At 41.7% G+C, this 23151-nt stretch overlaps 1 protein-coding gene and 1 long non-coding RNA gene across 4 annotated transcripts in view; one reads left to right on the top strand and one right to left on the bottom strand.

The window, feature by feature from the left end:
• LOC104947641 (uncharacterized) overlaps positions 1-3657 on the bottom strand; it is a 9238-nt gene extending 5581 nt beyond the window's left edge. The window contains exon 1 of the long non-coding RNA XR_798588.1: positions 3288-3657. This is a non-coding gene — a long non-coding RNA (uncharacterized lncRNA). The remainder of the gene's footprint in view (positions 1-3287) is intronic.
• Positions 1-23151, top strand: part of LOC104947642 (sodium channel protein type 8 subunit alpha-like) — a 53509-nt gene that overhangs the window by 18526 nt on the left and 11832 nt on the right. For all 3 annotated transcript variants that reach the window (XM_010773693.1, XM_010773692.1, XM_010773695.1), the window contains exons 12-20: positions 10943-11224; positions 12809-12944; positions 13180-13418; positions 14783-14956; positions 15153-15509; positions 16133-16606; positions 17290-17407; positions 18006-18160; positions 19092-19265. In XM_010773693.1, the coding sequence (XP_010771995.1) occupies positions 10943-11224; positions 12809-12944; positions 13180-13418; positions 14783-14956; positions 15153-15509; positions 16133-16606; positions 17290-17407; positions 18006-18160; positions 19092-19265 (2109 nt within the window). The remainder of the gene's footprint in view (positions 1-10942; positions 11225-12808; positions 12945-13179; positions 13419-14782; positions 14957-15152; positions 15510-16132; positions 16607-17289; positions 17408-18005; positions 18161-19091; positions 19266-23151) is intronic.

Raw genomic sequence — 23151 nt, 5'->3', positions numbered from 1 at the left:
ATGTTACGACGTTTACATTTTTGTGATGTTTTATCCATTTAGGTAGAATTTGACTTCCTACAATGATATATAACCCACGGTTTACCCTGTACAACTAATTACAAATATATCACGAATTGTTTATCAGTTATCTGTCTTTTATTAGCTAATACTAGAACTATTACTTATCAAAGTCATTAAATGATAAAGTGAAGCCGGACTGTGTCACTGTCTACACAAGATGAATACATTCTGTACGTTAGACAACTTCTCCACTACTTTTATAAGTTTACAATTCTAGAGTCTGTATGACGACCAAAACTACGGAGGTTTCAGACAGGAGACTCACGAAGGGAAGAACGTGAAGGAAATCTTCCTTGTACTACACGTGTAGAGAAAGTGGCTACGAGACGAGGAGGAGGTTTGCAGACTGGTCGTAATGGACCAGTTTCTGTCTGGAGAAGTTTGGACTTCCACAACGGAAATCCAACTCCTTTCCTTACCTCATCACCTGTTCCTTATAAATAATAAGTATATAATATAATAATGTCCTTACTAAAAGTAAAGACTCTGTGTTTAGAAACATCGCTATCGTAACCAAGAAAGTATAAAACCATATCTGATTTTTGTGTGGTTCGGTTGATTCGTTAATAGGATGGTAAACGTACGGAGAGGGTACCATTCTACATCGGGAGACAGTCTGACGTTCGGTTGTTGGAGCAGCTAGACAGAGAAGGACGTTATGGCCACAACATAACGTGTTGAAAAGCGTTTCGAAGAAGAAGTCGAGAGAGTAAGAGAAGGAGAATGGAAACGGAAACGGACCAACGACAGACGTTTCACTTTGCCTTTTTTTTGACACAGTACCACGGGTCTTACAAAAACAACAAAAACTTTTTCATTAAAGTTATTCGATGTCAACAGCTTGGTTTGGGGTACTGACTGCTATGTCTAAGAACGAAAGGACGCGTTTTCTCACTGTCACTACAAGAGTTATAGTGTGGGACGGTCAGAAGTCATGTGGGACCCCGCACTGAGAGAGATTTATCAACGTGTTTTTTTGTTAACCTTGCTTCTCTATGTTAGTCACTGTCATGAGTCGAAAGTTATATTACCCGGTTGAATATAACCACACAGATTTGAATGTCATTCACTTGTCTACATATATACCTCTTTGGACACATACAGAATGGACACTGATGGGTAACGGACTGTAGTATGTGGGTGGACGACATACCAGAGGACAAGTTCCAACACGAGGAAAACTTCAAGCGACCTCGACCGGTCGAACGGTTTGGAAACGAAGAGACACTAGAAAATGTTTTTTTCTTTACAGTCGCTTTTCGTGGGTACGTTGTGGTATTACGTTTCTTGTGGTCAAAAGTTCATGTTCTGGAAGTCTTTCTTGTCAACTTTGTAGATACTGTGGTAGACTGAACGTTCTCCTTCTACACCCTATTCCCTCTTGTATTACATATCATCGGGTACTCCAAATGTACGTCTGTAGGAAGTATTTTATACATTACAGTCTACTCTTGTGTTAACAGTTAAACGGGAATGACAACTGTCATAGACACCCGTTTGACTACTTCCCAACAGGGAAGAAGAAGACAAGGTCGGGTACCGGGACAACTCACTCGTACAAGTAGAAGGGGATTTTCTCTTGTTTATAAGGTTGTTTCATTTCATATAAACAGTGTAGTCCGTATGACTCACTCTTTGGACTACTGTACTGATTTTGTTAGCAATTTTCACACTGACCATAATGTTCATGTCATTAGGGGATACTTAATTCTTCCCTTGAGAGACTATTTCTATGAATAGTCCCGACGGAATAGTGTACACATACAATTATGGTTGGACGAAGACAGTACACTAAGACACTGGTTCTCGACGGGACCTCTCTTTTCGACCAAGTGGATATTTACTTTACAATGTTAATTACAAGCCAGTGGTAATGTATTATTCATAGTGAGGATGTGGTAGTATCTGAATTTGACCTACCGAAATTCTCTTTGAAGCACATGCTGAGATGTTATACGGTTCACGTAAATGGACAACGACTGTATACTTCGACCGGTATAGAAAGTAAAATTGGAGTCTGTATTTTCTTATAGAAAGTTGATTAGTTGCCGAACAGTGACTTCTACTTGTATGTATAACATGACTTCGAAAGATAATTCTGAGAACATAGGTATGCATGTTATTACGGTAATTTCTTTTATGGACCGAGATGAAGGGGAGAGAGGTGACACAAAGGACGAGGCAGGACTGAAGACGGGTGGGGTAGAGTGGGACGTTGTGGTCGCGTTTTTTCATACAATACATCGTAAAGAAATCTTCAAAAACTATCAGGTTATTCCGTACGGTACGGTGTTGTAAATTTTTTTTAGGAAAGTAATTCTCAATACATGGAGCGTAAAAACGACATACCCGAAATCGTACGTAGTGCGATTCTTTACGGAGTAGAACGCCAGGTTGCCGTCTTCGAGACCATTAGGGGGCCGATAAAACAATTCCATACCGGTCATATTTCTTCGCCTCGTCGTAAAACACCTGGTTATAGTATAGTAGATTTTCGACGACTCCGTACCCGGTAAAATTTGTAACAAACACCTACACAGTTATACTGTCACTCCTAAATGACGTACAATGTATGTCTTCTTTGTTGGTAAATGGAAGAACCCTGTAGAGAAAAACCTCTTTGAACCCATTGCGCATATAAGAGGTACCTTCCCAAGTCACGGAGCATTCTCATTGGGTATCAGACTAATTGTCTCTTTAGATGGGGACAATTATTATTTGACTGGTGTCGTTCCGGACCAAATTCGTGAGTAGAGACAGTAAGATCCACCGATATTGTTTTTTATTGTGAACCTACGATGCTTTACTACCTTATTTAAGGTGAAGTGGGTAGTTTCACAAAATTACGACCAGGTTAAGGAATGTTCTGAATCTGACACCTAACTGGTAATTTGACTTGATTACTCTGGTCTGAGTTCTTGGTTATTGTGTATATGTGTTGTGTCTTGTGTGGAATGTTTATGTATGGACGTTTGACGGTGAACTTTACGGGAGGAGCAAGATAGACCCGTGGTCTGAAAAAACTGTAGAGAGACGGTGGCCACTTAGAACCGTCAGGGTGTCTGCCGTGACAGTAAAGGGTATTTCAGTCAAATAATGTGGTGTTCAAAACTGTATATATTGTTTTCTTGTGGTGTCCCACATTGACGGCTGGATAGTATTAGATTTGCAATTGTCATGGTTTGTTTACATTCAGCCCTTTTGCTGTGTGATTATTCCTCTACAGATTTCGGTGACCTGACAGAGGATGCTGCACAGGGGCTCAAGAGTGTCCTCAGTCGGAGGTGGCACTTCCTCAAAAGCCAACACAAACAGGCTGTACATGCGTACAGCGGTGTAGCCGCTAATGCCATGATCTTCAATTAAAGCAGGACATTGAGGAGTCGGATGACAATGACTACACTAGCCCTGAGTCTGAGGAAGAAGACCTGTAAAGGTTTCTGCCAAGCAACGCAGAGGCACTGGAGAGCTCTTTCACAAGCGACGTGTCACGTCCACATGCTGGTGCACGCCATAATAATGACAAAACACATTTAAAACACACTTAAAGCCATACAAAATAAAGACAGAATGCAGCAGCTCGTCTGGTCTTCAACCTTCCTACATTTTCCCACTGCACACCGCTCCTCCGCTCCCTTCACTGGCTTCCAGTAACTGCCAGAATCCACTTCAAGACAATGGTACTTGCGTACCATGCTGTGAATGGATCTGGCCCTTCCTACATCCAGGACATGGTTAAACCGTACACTGCAGCACGTGCACTCCGCTCTGCATCGGCCAAACGGCTCGCTGCACCCGCACTGCGAGGGTGACCCAAGTTCCCATCAGCAAAAACACGTGGGTTTGCTATCCTGGCTCCAAAATGGTGGAATGAGCTCCCCATTGAAATCAGGACAGCAGAAAGCCTACACATCTTCCGGTGTAGACTGAAAACTCATCTCTTTAGACTCCACTTCGAGCAATAGAATTATTAACAAATAATTACTAACAAAGAATTACTAACAAAGAACTACTAACAAAGTACTAACAAAGGACTGGCTTATCTAAAGCCAGTTGAGTAGCAGTTTAAATGTTTTGGCTCTATGAAACCTGATGTACTTATATGATTCTGTTTTCTTCAAGTTTGTATCTTCCTGGTCGAATGCACTTATTGTAAGTCGCTTTGGATAAAAGCGTCAGCTAAATGCAATGTAATGTAATGCAGGGCGGCTGGTGGAAAATATTTTTGGTGGGGCTGTTGATACAGATGTAGCACTGAATTTCAGACTCCAGCTTACAGCTTCCTGCCTACGACCTGCCTAAGACCAGTATAGAGGAATGTTAAGCCCTCCCACTATTTTCCAAGAGGGCGTTGCCAGATTTTCAATTTCAGGTTTTAACCAGGAGATGGCGCTTCATTCACAAATACAGAAAGACAAGTTTCATGGACTTTCAGTTGTGTTTTGAAGAGCATTTGAACACATCAATATCTTAGATCAACTAAAGTATATCTAATCTTGTAATTCAATAATATATAGTCTTTATATATTAAATAATCATAATTATAATGTAAATGTTTACATTACACTTCTGATTTTGTTATGCTCATACTATACCTTTACAATCGTTTGCTTTATTATGCAGTATATTTTTTGTATATTTTTGTGTTTGCTTCCTCCTGCTCCCTTTCGGACACATACTGTATGATTTATTATTATTATGAATATGAAGATATTATTAAGATAAGATAAGATGTTACTTTATTGATTGAACATTTTAGTTTAGAATGTGCTGTCCCACAGTAATTCAGAAGGCTCACAGGTCACATTCCGACCATTATTTAAAACAATAGGTGCTTTCACACCGTCTACAGTTTGATTTGTATAGAGGGAGCTCTGTCAGTTTTCGAATTACCCATTTGCTTTCGGGGAGCCCTATTTTTCAGAGCACATCCTGCTACTAAATATGTCACACGCACGCTCTGTTGACTGGCGCAGCAGCGCGGATGCAATCAATTGCTATAAAAACACTCTTCTACTAATACAGACGGTGTCACTATGCCGGCGGATGTGGCCGTTGTTGAAGCCTCTTCAGGCTCCGCATCGGCAGGCCTCTCCCTCGGTGTGGAGCTGTCAAGCTCGACCCTAACGCCGCTTACAGCCGGCCAACTAAAAGTTGTTTTCCGTTCACGTTGTCATTTTTAGACTCCTTCGCTTCTTTGCTTGTGAATCCAAAAGCTGTGACGCTTGGCTGTTTTCGTTTTGCCATATTTTTTATTACAAAGCCAGTGTTAAAAAAATATCAATATGAACATTTCAAATACCGCGCTGGCATCACCTCCATAACCATAGCAACGTAAGTAAGAATGCAGCGCCACCACGTGCAGATGGCAACACCCAGACATATTCACAAATATTGTGATATTCCCAATATGTTAAAACTGTACATTACAATTGGATAGTCGGATTTAGGTGCCTATATCAAGAACTGTCATTACAAACTAACATGTGTAAGCTGTACTGACAACAACTAGTTGAAGATTGTTTTTATATCTCAAAGTCATGCTGCAGGTTGGACATCGTACTTATTTTCCAAACTGACCCTTACAACTGAATGCCAGTGTGTACTGAACAGTTGTCACTCATGCGTTCCACCGTTGTAATGTATACGCTGTTGCACAGATGATCAAGAGCATAACTGAGCTGTAGATTTCATTTAAAAAACAGATGTGATTTTACACTATTCTCACTCATAAATGAATGATAAGAATAAGAATAGAGAGTACTTAAACAGAAACCAAAAATCACAGTTGTGGCAGTGTATAAAAAGCAATTCCATCTAATGCAAATCCTTGATGTGCCACAGGCTTTACAAGGAGCACACTGCAGAAAACATACCTGGAGTAAAGCCTCAGCACAACCACAAAAGGACAGGATTGGGCATACATCTTCATCAGATGAGGTCCTGGATCTCCTTGTCTGTTGATGGCGAAATAGATTTGTCTTCGCTTTAGACCTAAAATTGCGTTAGATCTTTTTCTACAGCCCTCAGAGCTGATCTTTCATCGATATGTGTTTTTAGAAGGGACAGCCGTTTCTCTTCTTTTTCTCCCTTTGTGGTACTGCATCTTAGGTCCAGCTTTTGGCGATTGGACGGAGACAAGGGTGAGCAAAGGCGTTGCGAGAAAGTCCTAGGAACACACAAATAGACAAACAAAAAAGGAAAGGCGCGAGTAGAGGAAGGAGGTTTGTGAGTGGAGAGAAGGATGCGAGTGGAGGAAGGAGGCTGCGAGTGGAGGAACAGTGTTGGACTGCCTGGTAGAGGTTCTGGGTGGTGGGCGTCTGTGACTTGGGATCGGCGCAACAGTCGATGTCATTGGAAAAGCTCTATAAAAGGCTAAATTCCCAGTGCACGCGACCCGCTGAAAAATATGCGCCAGAGGAAGGGGCCTCTTCACAATGCCCGGCGATGTAACTGTCATTGGGTTCCTGTGAGTTTCATCCAATTGTACAGCGGCCTGTTCGATGTGCCTCTATCAGTGCCCATATCAGTGCGAATCAAGGGCTGTAGTTTGTGAGAACAGTGGGAGGAAAGAGGAGGAGGATGAATCCCATGGCTCCCAATACGCAAAAAATTACTCCCCTCCACAAGAAAGGTAGGAAGGAAATGATTGCTCCAAGATCTAGACCACAAACCTTTGACTCTGGGCTTGGTATGGCTTCTGGAAGTGCTTCGAGGAAGACCAAAAAGGTCTACTCTTGCATCCACCCAATTGCGTCGCCAATAAGCCCAGGAGGGCCATTGCTGTGAAGAAGGTGAACTTCTTCCGCGTGGAATTCATCATAAGGGATGAATTCCCCAATGCATTTACACAAGCAAAGCCATAACAAGTATGAAAGCAAGTTAGGCCGCTCGCAGATGTCACACTGCCAATACGTAAAACACTTTCTCCATGGCAACAAATCTAAACCCAGAAGAGATTTTGGACGTTTAGACCCGGTTTCGTCCCATATTCCAAGTCCCTGTGGGACAGAATCATCGCTTCAGTCAGGACAGCAGACAGGTTTGTACAAAAAAATATTTCACCATTTGATATATGGTTGCGCTTGCAGCCACGTAGCCTGAGCGTATGCGAGAGGGTAAGGTGCCGCTTCAAAACGTTGTAGCAGTCAGCTCCGGCCATCTCTTATCCTTGCCCAATGTTTGCAAGGAAGTTGCAGCTGTATTCCTTATAGCATCATCAGGCAAACTTCGCACTAAAGAATATACATTGGAATCTATACAAGTCTGTTCACTATAGGACAAAATAATCCACTTACTTTCCTTTTGTCAGAAAGCTAATAGATACAAAAGTATCTACCTTAATTACCTGACCTACCTCGCTTTGAGCATACAATAATCCCAGCCCTCAGCCTCCCTCCATCAGGTGTCTCTCAAATAGCATCTCTGTCTGTTGAGAACCCTTCCTTTGAGCTCCAGTAGACGCACTCCTGGGGGTGTGTGTGAATCCTGACTCTCAACCTAGCCTCTTCTTTGGAATCGGTACAGGGTGAATGAACAAAAACAGGGACCATGCCACTTCTGAATGTTTGCCCTCCTGAACTCACCTGAGGCCACCCTGCAGCAGAGCAGTGGGCACTCCCCTGTCGGTCTTCCTCTGTTGATACTCTGGCATACTGAAACAAAAACACACACTTTTATGCCCCATATATTAATTCTGTTTATTTTACAGGGACAATGCAGCACCAGTAGTCTTATTCACCCTGCTTCAATCTCATCTAGTATGCATAGAAAGGTACAGGTGCTGGACAGGCACACCTCTAACCTAACTACTGCTAATGAGCTAATCCCAACGCCTCCCTTTGTTCGAGGTGTGAGATATCAGTAGGATGTGAGATCTTCAAGTAGGGTGAATCCTCGATAGGAGGGGGTTGATGTTATCACAAACACAGGATGTGAAAAAGCCCCCACTGAATTGCAGCTTATGGTGGATCATAAAATGTTTCAAATCCATAGTAAAAAAGTGACGGTGGGAAACCGCCCCAAGGTCTTATAACAAAATCCAGCAATACAATACAAAACAATTAGTATGGACATAAAGTGACAAAGGCCCGCCCCAATTATACAAGAAGGGGTGAGGAGATAAAAAAAAAAAGAACACAACGTGCAGATAAGCCGTCATTTCCATCAATACGCAAGTCTTTTCCCAAAAAGAAAAAACAAATTTATCACGAGACAACCATGATCCGAACAACCATTAACCGCCATACCACAGTCGAGCGTCAATCAAGAACGGAGTATCGTGCCGGGGTCAACCTCCGGTCGAAGACTTGAGAGAAATGGCTTACTGCGAAATGACATGTTTGGGGATACCGATTCAACTATAGGCGAATGAACGCTTTCTACAACTGAAGAGGGAAACGTATGGACCACCACAGTTTAAAGCAACCGTTGACCTCAACAGATGGCGGTTAACTCTGGTTCCTTTCCGAGATCTCCACGCAACCATTGTAATCGGAAGAATAGTGCAAATCAAGAAACAACTGTGGAAACCAGCGGTGTACAAAATATGTGCCACACAAGGCAAAGAAACCAAACAAAACGGCGAGATCAAAGAAGAGTTTTCACCGTTACCTACTCAATGTGGGGAAGAAGAGGAAATATCCCTCCCGCCGCCAGAGGAAAGAGGTCCCGTGACAACACCGTCATGGGGAAACTAAAAGCGACCTCTGGGCGATGTATTACCGCGCAGCCGTTTCTGACGCAGGGGGAGGGTCTCTCCTAAAACACAGGTCCTGCCATCCTCTCTCTGTTTTTGCTATGTTAAAATATACAAAATAACGTTTTAAATATAGCTTATTCTCTTGTTTAAAAGTGTGAGTTTGTCAGCGTAAGCAGCCATAGTGTTCTAGTTTTTAAGGGAATCGAAGGATCCAATGTATTCTTTTAAATGGAGCAGAATAGAACAGTCTCCAGTGCAAGTATCTTGAACAGAGAGTGTCATATCGGGACCTCGCACTGACTTTTTAGAAACTATCCAGAAAGTAATCAATAGCATTAAATTCCAACTTGCCAAACATTTTAAACAAATAGAGCCTTATTTTTAACTGTCAATGCGCAAAGCATACTTCCACTGGAATGATCTATCCCACATTGGAATACTGTTTACAAAACGGTCGTTTGCTTGTGCCCACACACCTGAAACCCATAGAACAGCTTTCAAGAGAGCCTATCCAGGTTCTTGACGAAAAGCCACAGTCATACCCACCACTGTACCATCCTTGGAATATGCGCTCCATGGCTCTTCTGCATACCATCAGTATTATATTTTGCTGTATGTATATATTATTGATGTATGTTCTATATGACTNTGTGAGTCTGTATGTGACCACTGCTACGCTGACGACACCCAATTAATTCTGTCCTTTCCCCGCTCAGAGACCCAGGTCGTCGCACGCATCTCTGCTTGCCTAGCGGCAAGCAGAGATGCGTGCGACGACCTGGGTCTCTGAGCGGGGAAAGGACAGAATTAATTGGGTGTCGTCAGCGTAGCAGTGGTCACATACAGACTCACAGCCGTGCCGCATCCCGCCGTCTCAGGGAGGAGAAATCGGCAGAGCTGCAGCTGAGAAAAGATTGAGTGTGGCCGTAACGTAACGGCTCCACAGATTGGTCCATTTGGGTATGGGCACGTCACTGTACCCAGGAAGAAAACAATGGAAAAAGAGAAATCTCCAACGAGGCGTTCTGGGGCAGCAAAGACAGGTCTTTTCTGTGTTAGAGTTTTACTCGCTACAGGGTGTACTTTGAGGGTTTGTGACTCTGCAGACCATTTACATGCATAATAATAACCGGAAAATCATGACATGGGACCTTTAAGAGGACTATAATTGACTGATTTAAGCTTATAAATTCTCCATTGTTATAGGTTGGTGGCAGACATCTCACAGACACAAATCCAACATATAAAAGTGTAACTGTGCATTTCTTGATAACACGTGGGTAAACTGACCCTTTAAGCTTTTTGAGGCTCATTGATAATTACTAAATCAAACCTTAAAAACAGACATCTATAAAATCAGAGGCACATAATTAGAAGAGATGTGTTTTTTATACCCATTAATAAAATATAGATGCCAGTGAAAAAAATGATGCTTTATTAAATGTGGCTGTGTCGGTTTTGACTGTCAGGTGAGGAACTTTTCCAATTAAGAGTGCCCCTCTATTGGTCAGTACATCATGGTGTTGCATGAACTCGCATATAGAGGGACATAAAGTGTCCAGAGATATAGAAACACATGTCCAGGTACTGAATTATTCACGGTGAACACACGAATGTTTCAAAGGGAGCAATCCTGCAGCTGTGCCTAGGCCTCACGAGGGCTCCACCCGTTCTTATGATCTGTTTTACAGTGCAGGATTACAAAATAAGATCAGGAGCACTGGCACAATGTAACAGAGGATTGTTCTAAAAAAAATGGGATTCCAGTTGAGATAGCATACCCTGTGTGCACTTTTAATAATATTTGGATCAATACTAGCAACAGCCCAGATTGATGTTGTTATGACTCAGGTTCCTCTCTACAGTATGTTATTTCAGCTGCCTACATCTCTGTCCTGTGTGTGTGACCTTGAATGTGTAGGGAATCACTGACTTAATTATGTAATTCCCTCCATTTATTAAGTCACATGACTGCTCCGGCAGAATATGCCTCCTTCGGGAAAAGCGTCCTGGTTGCATTACATTTCTCACACCCCACAGATGTTGCTTTCATCATGACCTCCGTAACTGATGACAAACAGCAGAGGAATGACGCTGCAATCAATTGTAATTCAGAAACGCCTTCTGCTACATCAATTACACAAATGTCTCCTCTCCTTGTCCTTCTTTTACCTCCAGTCCCTCCTCAGTATACCCGGCTCGCCTTTCCTGTCCCGCCACAACAGCAAGAGCAGCATCTTCAGCTTCAAGGGCCGTGGTAAGGATGTGGGCTCAGAGAACGAGTTTGCAGACGACGAGCACAGCACGGTGGAGGAGTGTGAGGAGCGCCGGGGCTCGCTGTTCAGCCCCTATCGACGGAACAGCTACAGCGGCTTCCACGGGAAGAGGAACAGCACGGTGGACTGCAACGGCGTTGTGTCGCTCATCGGCCGTGGGCCCGGTGGACGCCTTCTGCCTGAGGTGAAAATAGATAAGGCAGCTACTGACGACAGTGTAAGGAAGTCTATGAGTAGTCCTATCTAGGCATGGCTCCTCTCTCGTCCGTTTATTTTCTTCTTGCTCTCTATCTACTAGTCTGTCATCTTTGCAAGTTCGTATGTATCTCTTGGCTAAGCGCTCACGCCTCCCCTCCCCCTGCAGTGTATGCTGCCCTCCGACAGTAGGCAAAGGATGGAGAAATAAATACATTTGAATAGTGAATATGCTATAGCCAACCCTGTATCTGATAGGTTAGTGAAACTGGGTCTATCAGTGAATTCCAGGCAATTTTGTTGTTTGATTTGATCGATGAATGTCAATGCTTTGAATGTTGATATCAAATTATTCATTTATATATACACCTTACCCACACTATTTTACAGGCACTAGTCATACAGACACGATTCGATTATTATTCTGCTCCCCATTTGACCGTAACATTTTGGCACATATACAGAAGCCTGATTAATATTTAATGCACAAACTAAAGGTTTGTGGGATGTCATTAAGTTCCTGTTTAACACACTCTAGTAATAAGACTCGATATGTGATAACAAACAACATATAACGATGCTCTAGTGTGTTGATGTGTTCCTCCTCCAGGCATCCTGGTCCTATGCTAGCCTGTGTGGGTAGATCTTCAGTAGGAGGCGGAGGGAACAGAGGGGACCAGCATTAAAGCAACAGACATTTTTTAACTGCTTCCCTAATACACTGTTAATATCCTAAAGCAGATACAGAAGTTACACTTACTATCCTATCAGGCCTTCCTTATTAATATGTAATTTAAGAAAGAAGGAGGGATGCTGTCCTTGTGTGTCTTAACCTTTCTCTGTTTTCCAAAAACTCCCTGGTCAACATTAGTGAATTAGTTGTGTCTTATTCTAGTTAGCATGGTGAATCTAAACCCTAAATTAGAACAAGCATGATCAAGTAGAACAATGGCTATGGTTTCTGTAATTTCCTCTCCTTCTCTTTGACTTGGAGCATGCTCATGCATGACAACCGGATTGATCTGAACTCTTTAGAAACTATTAACAATGCTCCTCACTTGATTGTTGCAATATAAGTTGTATGGTTTCAAAGTAGGAAGATAAAGTAACATCAATTTGCAAGTCACTTAAGAAATTGCCAGATTTGGGAGACATCTTGTAAATAAATAACCTAATGATTATATTGCAATGGCAGCAAAGCCTCCATTATTGCATGACAGGACTGACAATGCATTCATGCAGAAGCAATTCTCCTTGCACAATATTGCACAATCCATTTATGATTTAATCTGGATGAGCTAATTACATTCAAACACAATTAGGTCAAGTAGCCCTAGACCACTGCTCCCACTTTGGCTGAGACCTGCATGCCTTTACAGCATACACACATATTCCTTGAAACCAGCATTGATATAGAAAAGACTGAAACATAACCCTCACTTCAAAAATCTGATCATCTACTACTTTTTCCTGCCAATGCTGTTGCACTTCCCTCCGCCGACCACCGGTGGTGATGTGGGATGGTGTTCATGTCCTCTCCATGGGTGCTTGATTCTTCCTCTCCCCCTGACAGCCGACCACTGAGGTTGAGGTGAAGAAGAAAATGTCGGGCTCCCTGATGGTGTCTGTGGACCAGCTCAATACCTCCTTTGGGCGGAAAGAGCGGGCCAACAGTGTCATGAGCGTCATTACCAACACACTAGTGGAGGGTACTGCCACTTTAACCCAGCTATTTAACATGCTCTCTCATTATTCTTTAACTAGGGCTGCTCTCATTGGTTGATTAGTTTGACATGAATTTCCTGCTTATCTGCTTTGCATATCCAATAGTACCAGATACATACAATGCATACAATTTTATTATCATTTGATACCATTGCATGTGTTATGCTCATGCACGCAAGTATGTTTGGTTTTGATGTGTGATCCGCGCTATGTCTTTAGAACTGGAGGAGTCTCAGCGCAAGTGTCCGCCATGCTGGTATAAGTTTTCTAACACATTCCTGATCTGGGAGTGCTCCCCCAACTGGATTAAGACCAAGGAGATTATGAACTTGATTGTCATGGACCCCTTCGTGGATTTAGCCATCACCATCTGTATCGTCCTCAACACCCTCTTCATGGCCATGGAGCACTACCCCATGACCCCCGACTTTGAACACATGCTGTCTGTAGGCAATCTGGTGAGTGGCGTCTTTTTGTTCTTTTTAAAAGGATACTATTTTTTGCAGGTTAAGAATCGCCTCTGCTTCTTCTTTGCAGCTCATAGAGATATTATTTTTGGAACTGTAATTGGCAGCTCTTTCATTGCAGATTCAGAGATGAAAGGATGGGGAAAAAAACATTCTCTACACCCTACTGTGACCTTGTATCTATGAATTTCTCATTCTTCCCATGCACATGTTCCCTGTCTACTCCTGTTATCTCTCTTTCTCTCCTCTGCTTGTGTGGAGCTGCTGTTTGCTTCAGTGGGACCAGCCTGCCTCTGCAAGTTGGCTGACTGGTGGGAGGCCTGCATTCATATTTCATGCAGCCTGATCGATGAGCTCTGAAAGAGTGCCGGAATAATGGCTTGGATAACTCGACCTGGCCATTTTAGCTATGAGCCTTTTCAAAGAACCTGATTAAACTTGAACTCTGGCACTGTGATTATTGTTTTACTTTTCAGTATCACTTTTGTTGTCTCTGTTAGAAAAATTTCACTCGTCACCGGCTTGAGCTTCAATATCAGGATACATGTATTTATTATCCTTGCAAGAATGGAAGAAGTCATCACATACAGAGCTGCTTGGGACAAAATAGTTCCCCGAATATTGTCCTTCACATGCCTTATATACAAGACAGGGTGTTACAGTGACAAGATGCAAGAATACCGGTTCAAAGCAGTATTCTGGCCTTAGTTCAGATTAGCTACGGCCTGCGTAAGCAATAAACATGACAGTCATGTGCCTATCTCCATAGAGGCTGAATCCTCATGTTAATCATTGTCACATAGCTATCATATGCCTAAAACAGTGTGTCCTGACGCTCTTCTAGGTAATCATACATCCAGTTACGTACACAGAGCGTAGGGCCTTTGTTATTATGTGCTACTCTGATATTAGAAGAGTACATTCAGTATTTTCCCAACAGTCTCAAACTGAGATGTATCACAAATGACAGTAATTACAAAACTGTAGATCCATGTACAATGTGAGACAGTTATTACTCTGAACAGCATTGGGAATTAATTACAGTACAATGTATTTTATTTTTTATTTTTTTCACTGATCTGTATTAGTCCATGCCACATGAGTCAAAGCATGCACAAAAGAGTTTATGCTTAACTTGTTATTTGTTGCATTATTTCCGTAATACCAGAGAGCAAACCATTACCAGTGGGCTCCATGTTGAGATCTGTGTGGAGTTAATCCCTCTGCTCTGTATTTAGAACCAATAACCTTTTAACATCCAAAGTGCACAACTCACAGAGTAGATATTACTAGATATCACCCACCAGGCTTCAAATCAATTTTTGTTCCAATCTGTTCCCTTTCCTTCTTTACAGGTGTTCACAGGGATCTTTGCAGGAGAGATGCTTTTTAAGCTGATGGCTATGGATCCGTATTACTACTTCCAGGAGGCCTGGAACTGCTTTGACGGTTTCATTGTGACGCTGAGTTTAGTGGAGCTGGCTCTGGCCGACGTGGAAGGCTTGTCTGTGCTGCGGTCATTCCGATTGGTAAATACTCATTGTAGTTCGTCGAGTCAGCATCTTGTAAATGTTGTTGTTCAAGTTAACTTGATTTACTGTGTGTTCTTGCAGGATTCCCAGCTGTATATACTGTTTTTACTTCACAAAATTGAAGCAACAAGTAAGTTAAGCTTAAATGTTGTGACTAGATTTATTCTCCTCTTTCCATCAACCCCATTTCTAGCTGAGAGTGTTTAAGCTGGCCAAGTCATGGCCCACCCTCAACATGCTGATTAAGATCATTGGTAACTCGGTGGGAGCCTTGGGAAACTTGACTCTGGTGCTGGCCATCATCGTCTTCATCTTTGCCGTGGTGGGTATGCAGCTGTTTGGCAAGAGCTACAAAGACTGTGTGTGTAAGATCTCTATTGAATGCGAGTTGCCCCGCTGGCACATGAACGACTTCTTCCACTCCTTCCTGATTGTCTTCCGGGTGCTGTGCGGTGAATGGATTGAGACCATGTGGGACTGCATGGAGGTCGCGGGTCAGGGCATGTGTCTCCTCGTCTTCATGATGGTCATGGTCATCGGTAACCTGGTGGTAAGTGTCCATATTGGGTGTGCAGATTTTTCTTTTGTTTTCTTAAAGGTCACCTATTATGCAAAATCCACTTGTTCATGTCTTTTATACATAAACATGTGTCCCCTCTGTGTAAAGAGATTCTGAAAGTTTCAGGAAAAAAGATTAGCTCTCTTTTGGTCCTGATCCATATAAAAACCTGTCTGAAAATGAGCTGATCAGATTTTGGCCACTTTATGATGTCATAACGATTTTTTGGCTTGTGTAACCATTAGCCAATCAGCAACCAAGGTAACCCCGCCCACCTTATCACCTGAATCTCCTCCTAGAGCACCATTGTGTTATTTTTAACCAAATATCTCGCAGAGGGGCATGGGGAGTGGCTCCTTATTTTCATCTAAAGTAACAGACAGAGAATCAGCACTTTTGGAACAGAGGGGTTTATGGGATGCTACAGTGCACGATCTGTTTGGTTTTTCGAGCCAAACACTTCAGAGACATGTTTTGTATATACCCATAATATATTGATGAAAAACAGTATAATATGGGACCTTTAAACCCATTTTTCAGGGATACAATGTGGTCAGATATGTAAAACTTGGCACTCTACTTCCAGTTACTGATTCTTATCTTCTCATTTAAAGGTGTTGAACCTGTTTCTTGCCTTGCTGCTGAGCTCTTTCAGCGCTGACAACTTGGCTGCAACAGATGACGACGGTGAGCCCAACAACTTGCAGATTTCTGTAAAGCGTATCAAGATAGGCATTGCATGGTTTAAAGCAAAGATGGGCATAGTGGTGGCCAGTCTGCTGAAGAAACCACGGATGGAGGACGAGCAGAAGCCTTTGGACGACATGTACAACAAGAAGCTGAACTGCATTGCTAACCACAGCGGGGTGGACATCAACCGTGACCTGGACTACGCCAAGAATGGTAACGGCACAACCAGCGGTATAGGCAGCAGCGTTGGGAAGTACATGATCGATGACGACCACATGTCATTCATCCACAACCCGAACCTGACCGTCTGCGTGCCCATCGCTGTGGGAGAGTCTGACTTTGAGAACCTGAACACAGAGGACTTCAGCAGCGAGTCGGAGAATGAGAACAGCAAAGAGGTCAGTTCCAAGAATACATATATATTATTTAATTCCAATAGTTTCCACTGTAATTGAGGCAAGGATAAGAATACAACTAGCATTTCTAAGAATTAATTAAATCCTTAACTTTTGCTTTTAAAATGACAAAATGTAAATACTGAATGTGCCACGTGTTGTTTTTTTATTCCTCAGTTACTCTACACCGTGTAAGCTCTCAGGGCTATAAATCTATGAGTGTTGCTAAATTATCTGCAGTGTTCAGAAACTAACATAACTCCATTATACAATAAATTCATCTAGAGTGGCTGGAGCAGGCAGGCAATGTGGATGAAATGGATATCTGCTGACTTTGTCTTTTGACAAAATTGCATTTAGAAGAGTTTCAGAGGCGATGATCTGCCATTTGATATTCCATTTCAGTGTTCATGTGGATGATAAATTATGTTCAGGATTGTTTTATTGTCCATCTCAATATGGGAAAAACCCTCTGAGATCAAAAAGTAATCAAAGATGTTTCCGCTTTTAAGAACTCAGCTAACAGAATTTGGAAATAAAATATAATGGACATTTCCAGTTGTGTCCAGACCGGTTTAGCTTAGATTCCTTAGCCGTGCAAGGAAACTGAAACGTTGTTCAAGTGTTTCTGTATGTGTCTGGATCTGTGTGTGTAAATGTGTGCTCACATGTCTGTGTCTCTGCAGATGGATGACACCAGTTCTTCGGAGGGCAGCACCATCGACATCAAGCCAGATGTGGTGGAAGAGGTGGTGGTGGAAACTGTGGAGGAATACTTGGATCCAGATGCATGTTGGACAGATGGTGAGACCAGTGCTCACATGACACACATTACCCCCACAGCACAGACACTCCCGTGGGCTCATTGAGAACGATAGGGGGGGTGATAGGGGGGGAAGGATAGTTTCATTATGAAGAGTCACTCAGCCATGAAGACTCAATCTATTTATCAGGCTGTTCCTCTATTTATTTGACACACACTCTTATACATAACTACATAGAACTTTACATATTTTATCTCTTTATTCATAGATAAAGCTTATGTTTTTTTGTTTAGTTTAAGAAAATCATGAATATTTTTTATAGGGGCATGAAAACATTTTTTGATAATAATTCAGTATTGAAGATGTATATGATGCATAATAGAAATCTTAGGATATGATACCAAAACATTTTAGCTAAGCTTGATTAACCAAGCCACTTATTCAACCTTCAAAACAAGAATTAGACTTAACTGCTTGAAGAGGTATAGAAAATACTTCCATTCTGAGTAAGCAGAAAAATGGTGTTCTCAAAAACCCAAATATCCATTTAAAGACTGGACTTTGAACAACATTCTAGACATAGGGCTGTAATTTATCTAACTGTATCAAATGCTGTCTTTCCTTCTGTGTGCCCCCAGGTTGTTTGGCCAAGTTTAAGTGCTGTGAGGTTGACATTTCTACGGGCTGGTGGAAAAAGTGGTGGTACCTGAGAAAAACCTGCTACCTGATAGTGGAGCACAACTGGTTTGAGACCGTCATCATCTTCATGATCCTCCTCAGTAGCGGTGCCCTGGTAAGGAGGCCTACAGGCCTATATCTTAAAAAATTAATCAACATAAACAGTTATAAAAATGTAAGAGCGTGAATGATAAGAAACGTGTACAAATATTATTTTAAAAAGCAATGCATTCTACGCAAAGAAGTGGCTAAAATAAGAGCCACGTTAGAAATACTTAATGATATTTTATGGAAATGTTTAATTTTCTTGCAAAGTTAAATGAGATTTTTTTTCTCCATATTTGGACCAACTGAGTACATTTATAATATAAATTCAGACTTAAAATTACTAGAGTAAATGATTGAGAATATAATGGGATTTTCTGGATTTCTATCACATCTCACTGTTTATTTGTATTTTTTTGAGGGGGGTGTAATATCTACATTGAAAGCTTCCAATGTTCAATTATAAATTATTGAACCCTTACTGACACTACTGGCAGTAATACTGATAATTGTGACAGCACAAATTATATTAAAATTCAAACGAAACACACATTTTACTGACGGGAGAAAACCAAAACTGTATTAAGACTGAATGAAGATGATTCATTTAAAATAGAGGTGTGTATTCTTTAGTATATATCGGTGGTGCGGTCAGTTTGGTTTCTCTGTCTCAGTGCTGCTTGGTTGGGGGAGGGGCCAGGAGCGCCTGTGATTAATGGGCTGTACCATTTATGAAACAGGGGTTTTATTTCTGGGGATGGAGTGGGTTCTCAAGCATGTCAAATGCTACAAAAAAAGAGCTGCAAATCTACAACAGCTGTGTAGTTAAATATATCATATAGAACAGATTTATTTTGTATCCAGTAAATCAATGTTGGTGATCAGCGATGAGCAGGCTGTAGTGGTGAATACAATTTCATTAGTGGAATCATAAATCATTAGGAGTGTTTTTTCCTTTGAATCGTTTGTCATGGCTGATGCATGGACCTGTTTCTTCACAGGCTTTTGAAGATGTGTACATCGAGCAGAGGAAGACCATTCGGATCATTTTGGAGTACGCTGACAGGGTTTTCACCTACATCTTCATCCTGGAGATGTTGTTGAAATGGGTCGCCTATGGTTTTGTCAAGTATTTCACCAATGCTTGGTGTTGGCTAGACTTCTTCATTGTGGATGTAAGTCCAGCTCTTGTTTCCTTTACCTTGTGATGTAGACTTAAGTAGAAACAATTAATCGGTCCTCAACCACGCCCTGGTCCAACAGCAATACAAGATAAACAAAGTCTATTAAGCAGCAGAGTTTAGGCTAATTTATGCTGTAACAATTGGATTATAATACATGATGTTTTTATTTATTTTATTGTTGTCTGTTGGGTGTGGTTAGGTTTAATTGGTCAGTTTATTAAATGAGTACCTGCTGAATGGCATGCATTAGGTGAGTGGGGCATGTTGTCTACAATACATTCTCTCTATATTTTGATTTATTCTTGCTATTAGGACAGTGTTTTGCAAGACTCTTCTGCGGTCTGTCCATTTACAGTTCACACATGCCCAAATCACCTTTTACATTTCCATCAAGCAAACTCCCTGTTTTTCTTTCTTGGTGTATCCCTCTGAGATGCTTGAGTATGTACAACAATGGTTTCCTTGTGAATTAAAGCACTTTCTCTGGTGCGCCACAAGCAACAATCTGTCTATTTACCTTGGTGGTGCAGACACCAGTTGTACGTTTTTAGGCAGATTTAGAAGAAATTGGTAACATTTGAACAACAAGCTATTTAAGCATGAATGCTAACACCTATTAGAATCAGCAAACCAATAACTACGCTCATTGTTTATATTGAAGTCATGCTCAGAGCAATGGGACGTGCCAAAGATGTGCCTATGTGTCTTCGCCTGTGTCTCTAAACCTGTATGATGTTTGATATTTGCCTTTGTCCTCTCTCTCTGTGCACTTCTCTGCTCCTTGTGTCAGTCAAGATTGAAAGACCGAAACAGGGGAATTTCTTTAATCTATTCTTTGGTAGTTATATATATTACCAGGTTCAGTCTTGTTTACTATAAACACGACATGACCTTAAACTGTGAACGATTTCAGTGTGGATTCAATGTGGGGAAGACATGAGGGAACCATTTTCATAGATAGAAGGGTTACACATTTGAATTTTTTTACAAAAGCTGAATAAAGGAGTAATCTGCATTGAGTGGCAGCATTTGGATTGAATAAGAATTCCCCTGATTTCTGACTTTCTCCTTGAACTAACCACCTTTCTGCAGTGTCCAGCCAATACCCGTGAATGGACTCCTATCAATGGCTAAAGGTTGCCATGTTGAACCATTAACAGCTCCTTTATCTCAGATCTCTTGCAACAAACATACATTAATGATATGCCATAAACAATATACAATTAGTTTTCTACATTCACAGTTTGTAAAGCTCAAAATTACACATAATTATATTAAGACACTTCCAAAAGATTCAGTGTACAGCTATTTTTAAACCATATTTTAAAGGTAACAGTACACATAGAGTTTATCATACCACATTGTACTGATTCTGGTTGTTGCCATTGTAGCCTCCCTCCCTGTAGGTGTGTTGTCAAGCCCAACACTTGGGACGGTGCGGGGCGCCACTTTCCCCAGGTTGTGAACATGTCACAGAGAGTGGCATCCCTTCTCCCCTCCTTCCCCTCCTCCCCTCCTCCTCTCGTTCCCTCTTGAAATTGTAACCTCAGGAATGTGGTGATATTGTGCTGAGATGTAATGATGGTGGGTGACAGGCGCCCAGCGGTAAGTTTGGTCTTCACTAACGCTCCCCCTCCAAAAACAAAAGAGACTTGTTGAGTCTGGGTTGTGTTGTGGCCTGATTGTGCCTCGTGTGTTGTGGGGTGAAACCATTGCCATGGACTCAGAAAGGGGGGGCACCATCATTAGACCGGCCTGTTTTTCTCTCTGTGTGTATGCGCCCCACTCTTTGTGTGAGTGTGTTTCTCCTCATTTCCCTTTTGTTACTGCATCTTTCTGTTGCCCATCTGATTAGTCTTCCTGATTTCTTTATAAGAATGTTTTGTATATTGTTATGTTTTTATAATGTAATGTTAATAATTTTTTTAAGATGAGTTTATTAAAAACAAACACAAGGCATAGCTATTTAAGCACAACATCTGCTATTTAAAAGGAACATTATTATATATTTAATAATTACCTCACATTGTACAAACAAGTATTCATATTGTAAAGGGAATAACCCATAAGCATTTCATATTAGCTGTTTGAAGTGATGACGCAGCTAGGGTTAGTAAGTATTGTTTAATAGTGTTTATGGTGTTTTGTGTGGATGTGAGGATGATAGCTTTCATACTCCATTCATTTTTCTTTTTACTCAGATTATTATCATTGTCTTGTTGTTTTTTTCCCTTTTTTCTTTTTAGTTTGGTTTTATTTCTGTTTGGTTTGTGCTGTCGTCATCATGGGATGACAGCCCCAGATGTCATTGGCCTTGCCTTGCAGAGCTCTGTGAGAAGGACGTTGAGGTGCTGACGTCGCTTCCCTACAGCTGGCCCAGCAGGGGGCCAGAGGCCAGGCGCCCCAAAAGGGGGCTCTCCAAGGGGTCAGGCTGAAGGTGACAATTACCCCAAACACTGTAGTGTAGATCAAGGCAAAATCTTTATTTTACTGTCTCCCCAACCAGAACATCTGTTAATTTATATAAATGGTAATGATTTAAATATTTCCCTGGTGCCAGAGAGAATCTAAATAAAGGCCCTTTCTGATGTTTGATCATGGCCCAACATGCCCATGCACAGTGAGGAGTCTGAATCCATGCTGCCACCCTTTCTGCTGTTCCCACCATCCACGATTAGTTGGTTAAAAGTTAGAGCCAGATCCATGTTGATAATGGCATCAGTCAAAATGAAGATTTTGCCCGTTACCAACCTCCCGCCGTGACTTTGGTAAGCTTTGGATGTTGTGTACTTCTTGCGGTGAGTTTGACCGGTTGATGCTGGTGGGAGGTGCTTTTCACATTTGTTCACTGTTGATATTTTCCCTTATTTGTGAGGAACTGGTACTTCCCCTGTTTCCGTCCCTCCAGCAACCAGACCCGGATTGCATTTTTTTTTTTAAAAGAGCCTTAAATCATGTTCTAATTCTTGAACTAAACCATTTGTCTGTATTTGGCATAATTCTGATATAGCTACCTACTCTTGCGTTTTGCATCTAGAATAATCTGCATTCAGCCAAAGAATCCTTCATTACAGAGCCGCCCTATGCAGCCAGCAGCCTGGAACAGGGCATTCTTAGCACACGTGAGGTGACTTCATCAATACTTTCCTGCACTTCTCATACCCCTTAAGAACCATTAGGGAAGATTATTGTCCGCAATTCCCATTGCTCATATTGCCATTTGATAACAAAACATTACTGTATGTCTAATTAGCCTAGATGAGCTTGATGGCCCAGAGCTGAAAGGGATTCATAAATGTCCAACCATAATTTCTTATTTTACATGTGTTTAGTTCTGTACATCTACTATGTTCCTGTGAATATTGTTATATGAAGCTTTAGTTAGTGCGTCTAACTAATACTAAAACTCTATGACTGGTTCTTTGGCTGGTGCCGGACGTGAGAGGGGCCGCACCAGTTTCTTTGAGGTTATGTGCTGATATTGTTAACCATTAACTGGGTGTAACTCAACTGTGTATTTCTGTCCTTTCAGTGCCATCCAGTGCTAATAACTATATCCAGTCTGCCCTTAACCTCCATCCCTGTTTCTTGTGCGTGGTTCATGTGACTGTGGCTCTCCTATTTGACTCTAAATGCTGTGTGACAATTTGATTTAATGGAAAAATGACACACTTGTACATGTTTACTTGTATTCTTTCTCTTAGGTCCCATTAGTTTGTCTTTCTTAAATTATATGGGATTTTATGCCTCAGCCCAAGAGCGACATGGAGAGACAATGTTAGAGGGGCAAGGGTAAGGCTTTCAAGTCTGTTGGGTTTTTGTCAGCTTCTAAGGGGTAACCTCTCTCCTTCCCTCCCTCCCCCACTCCTGTTCTTCT

This window comes from Notothenia coriiceps, unplaced genomic scaffold (genome assembly GCF_000735185.1).
Source record: "Notothenia coriiceps isolate Sejong01 unplaced genomic scaffold, NC01 NC01_scaffold00012897, whole genome shotgun sequence".
NCBI lineage: Eukaryota > Metazoa > Chordata > Actinopteri > Perciformes > Nototheniidae > Notothenia > Notothenia coriiceps.
This window is presented reverse-complemented; position numbering and strand designations above follow the sequence as displayed.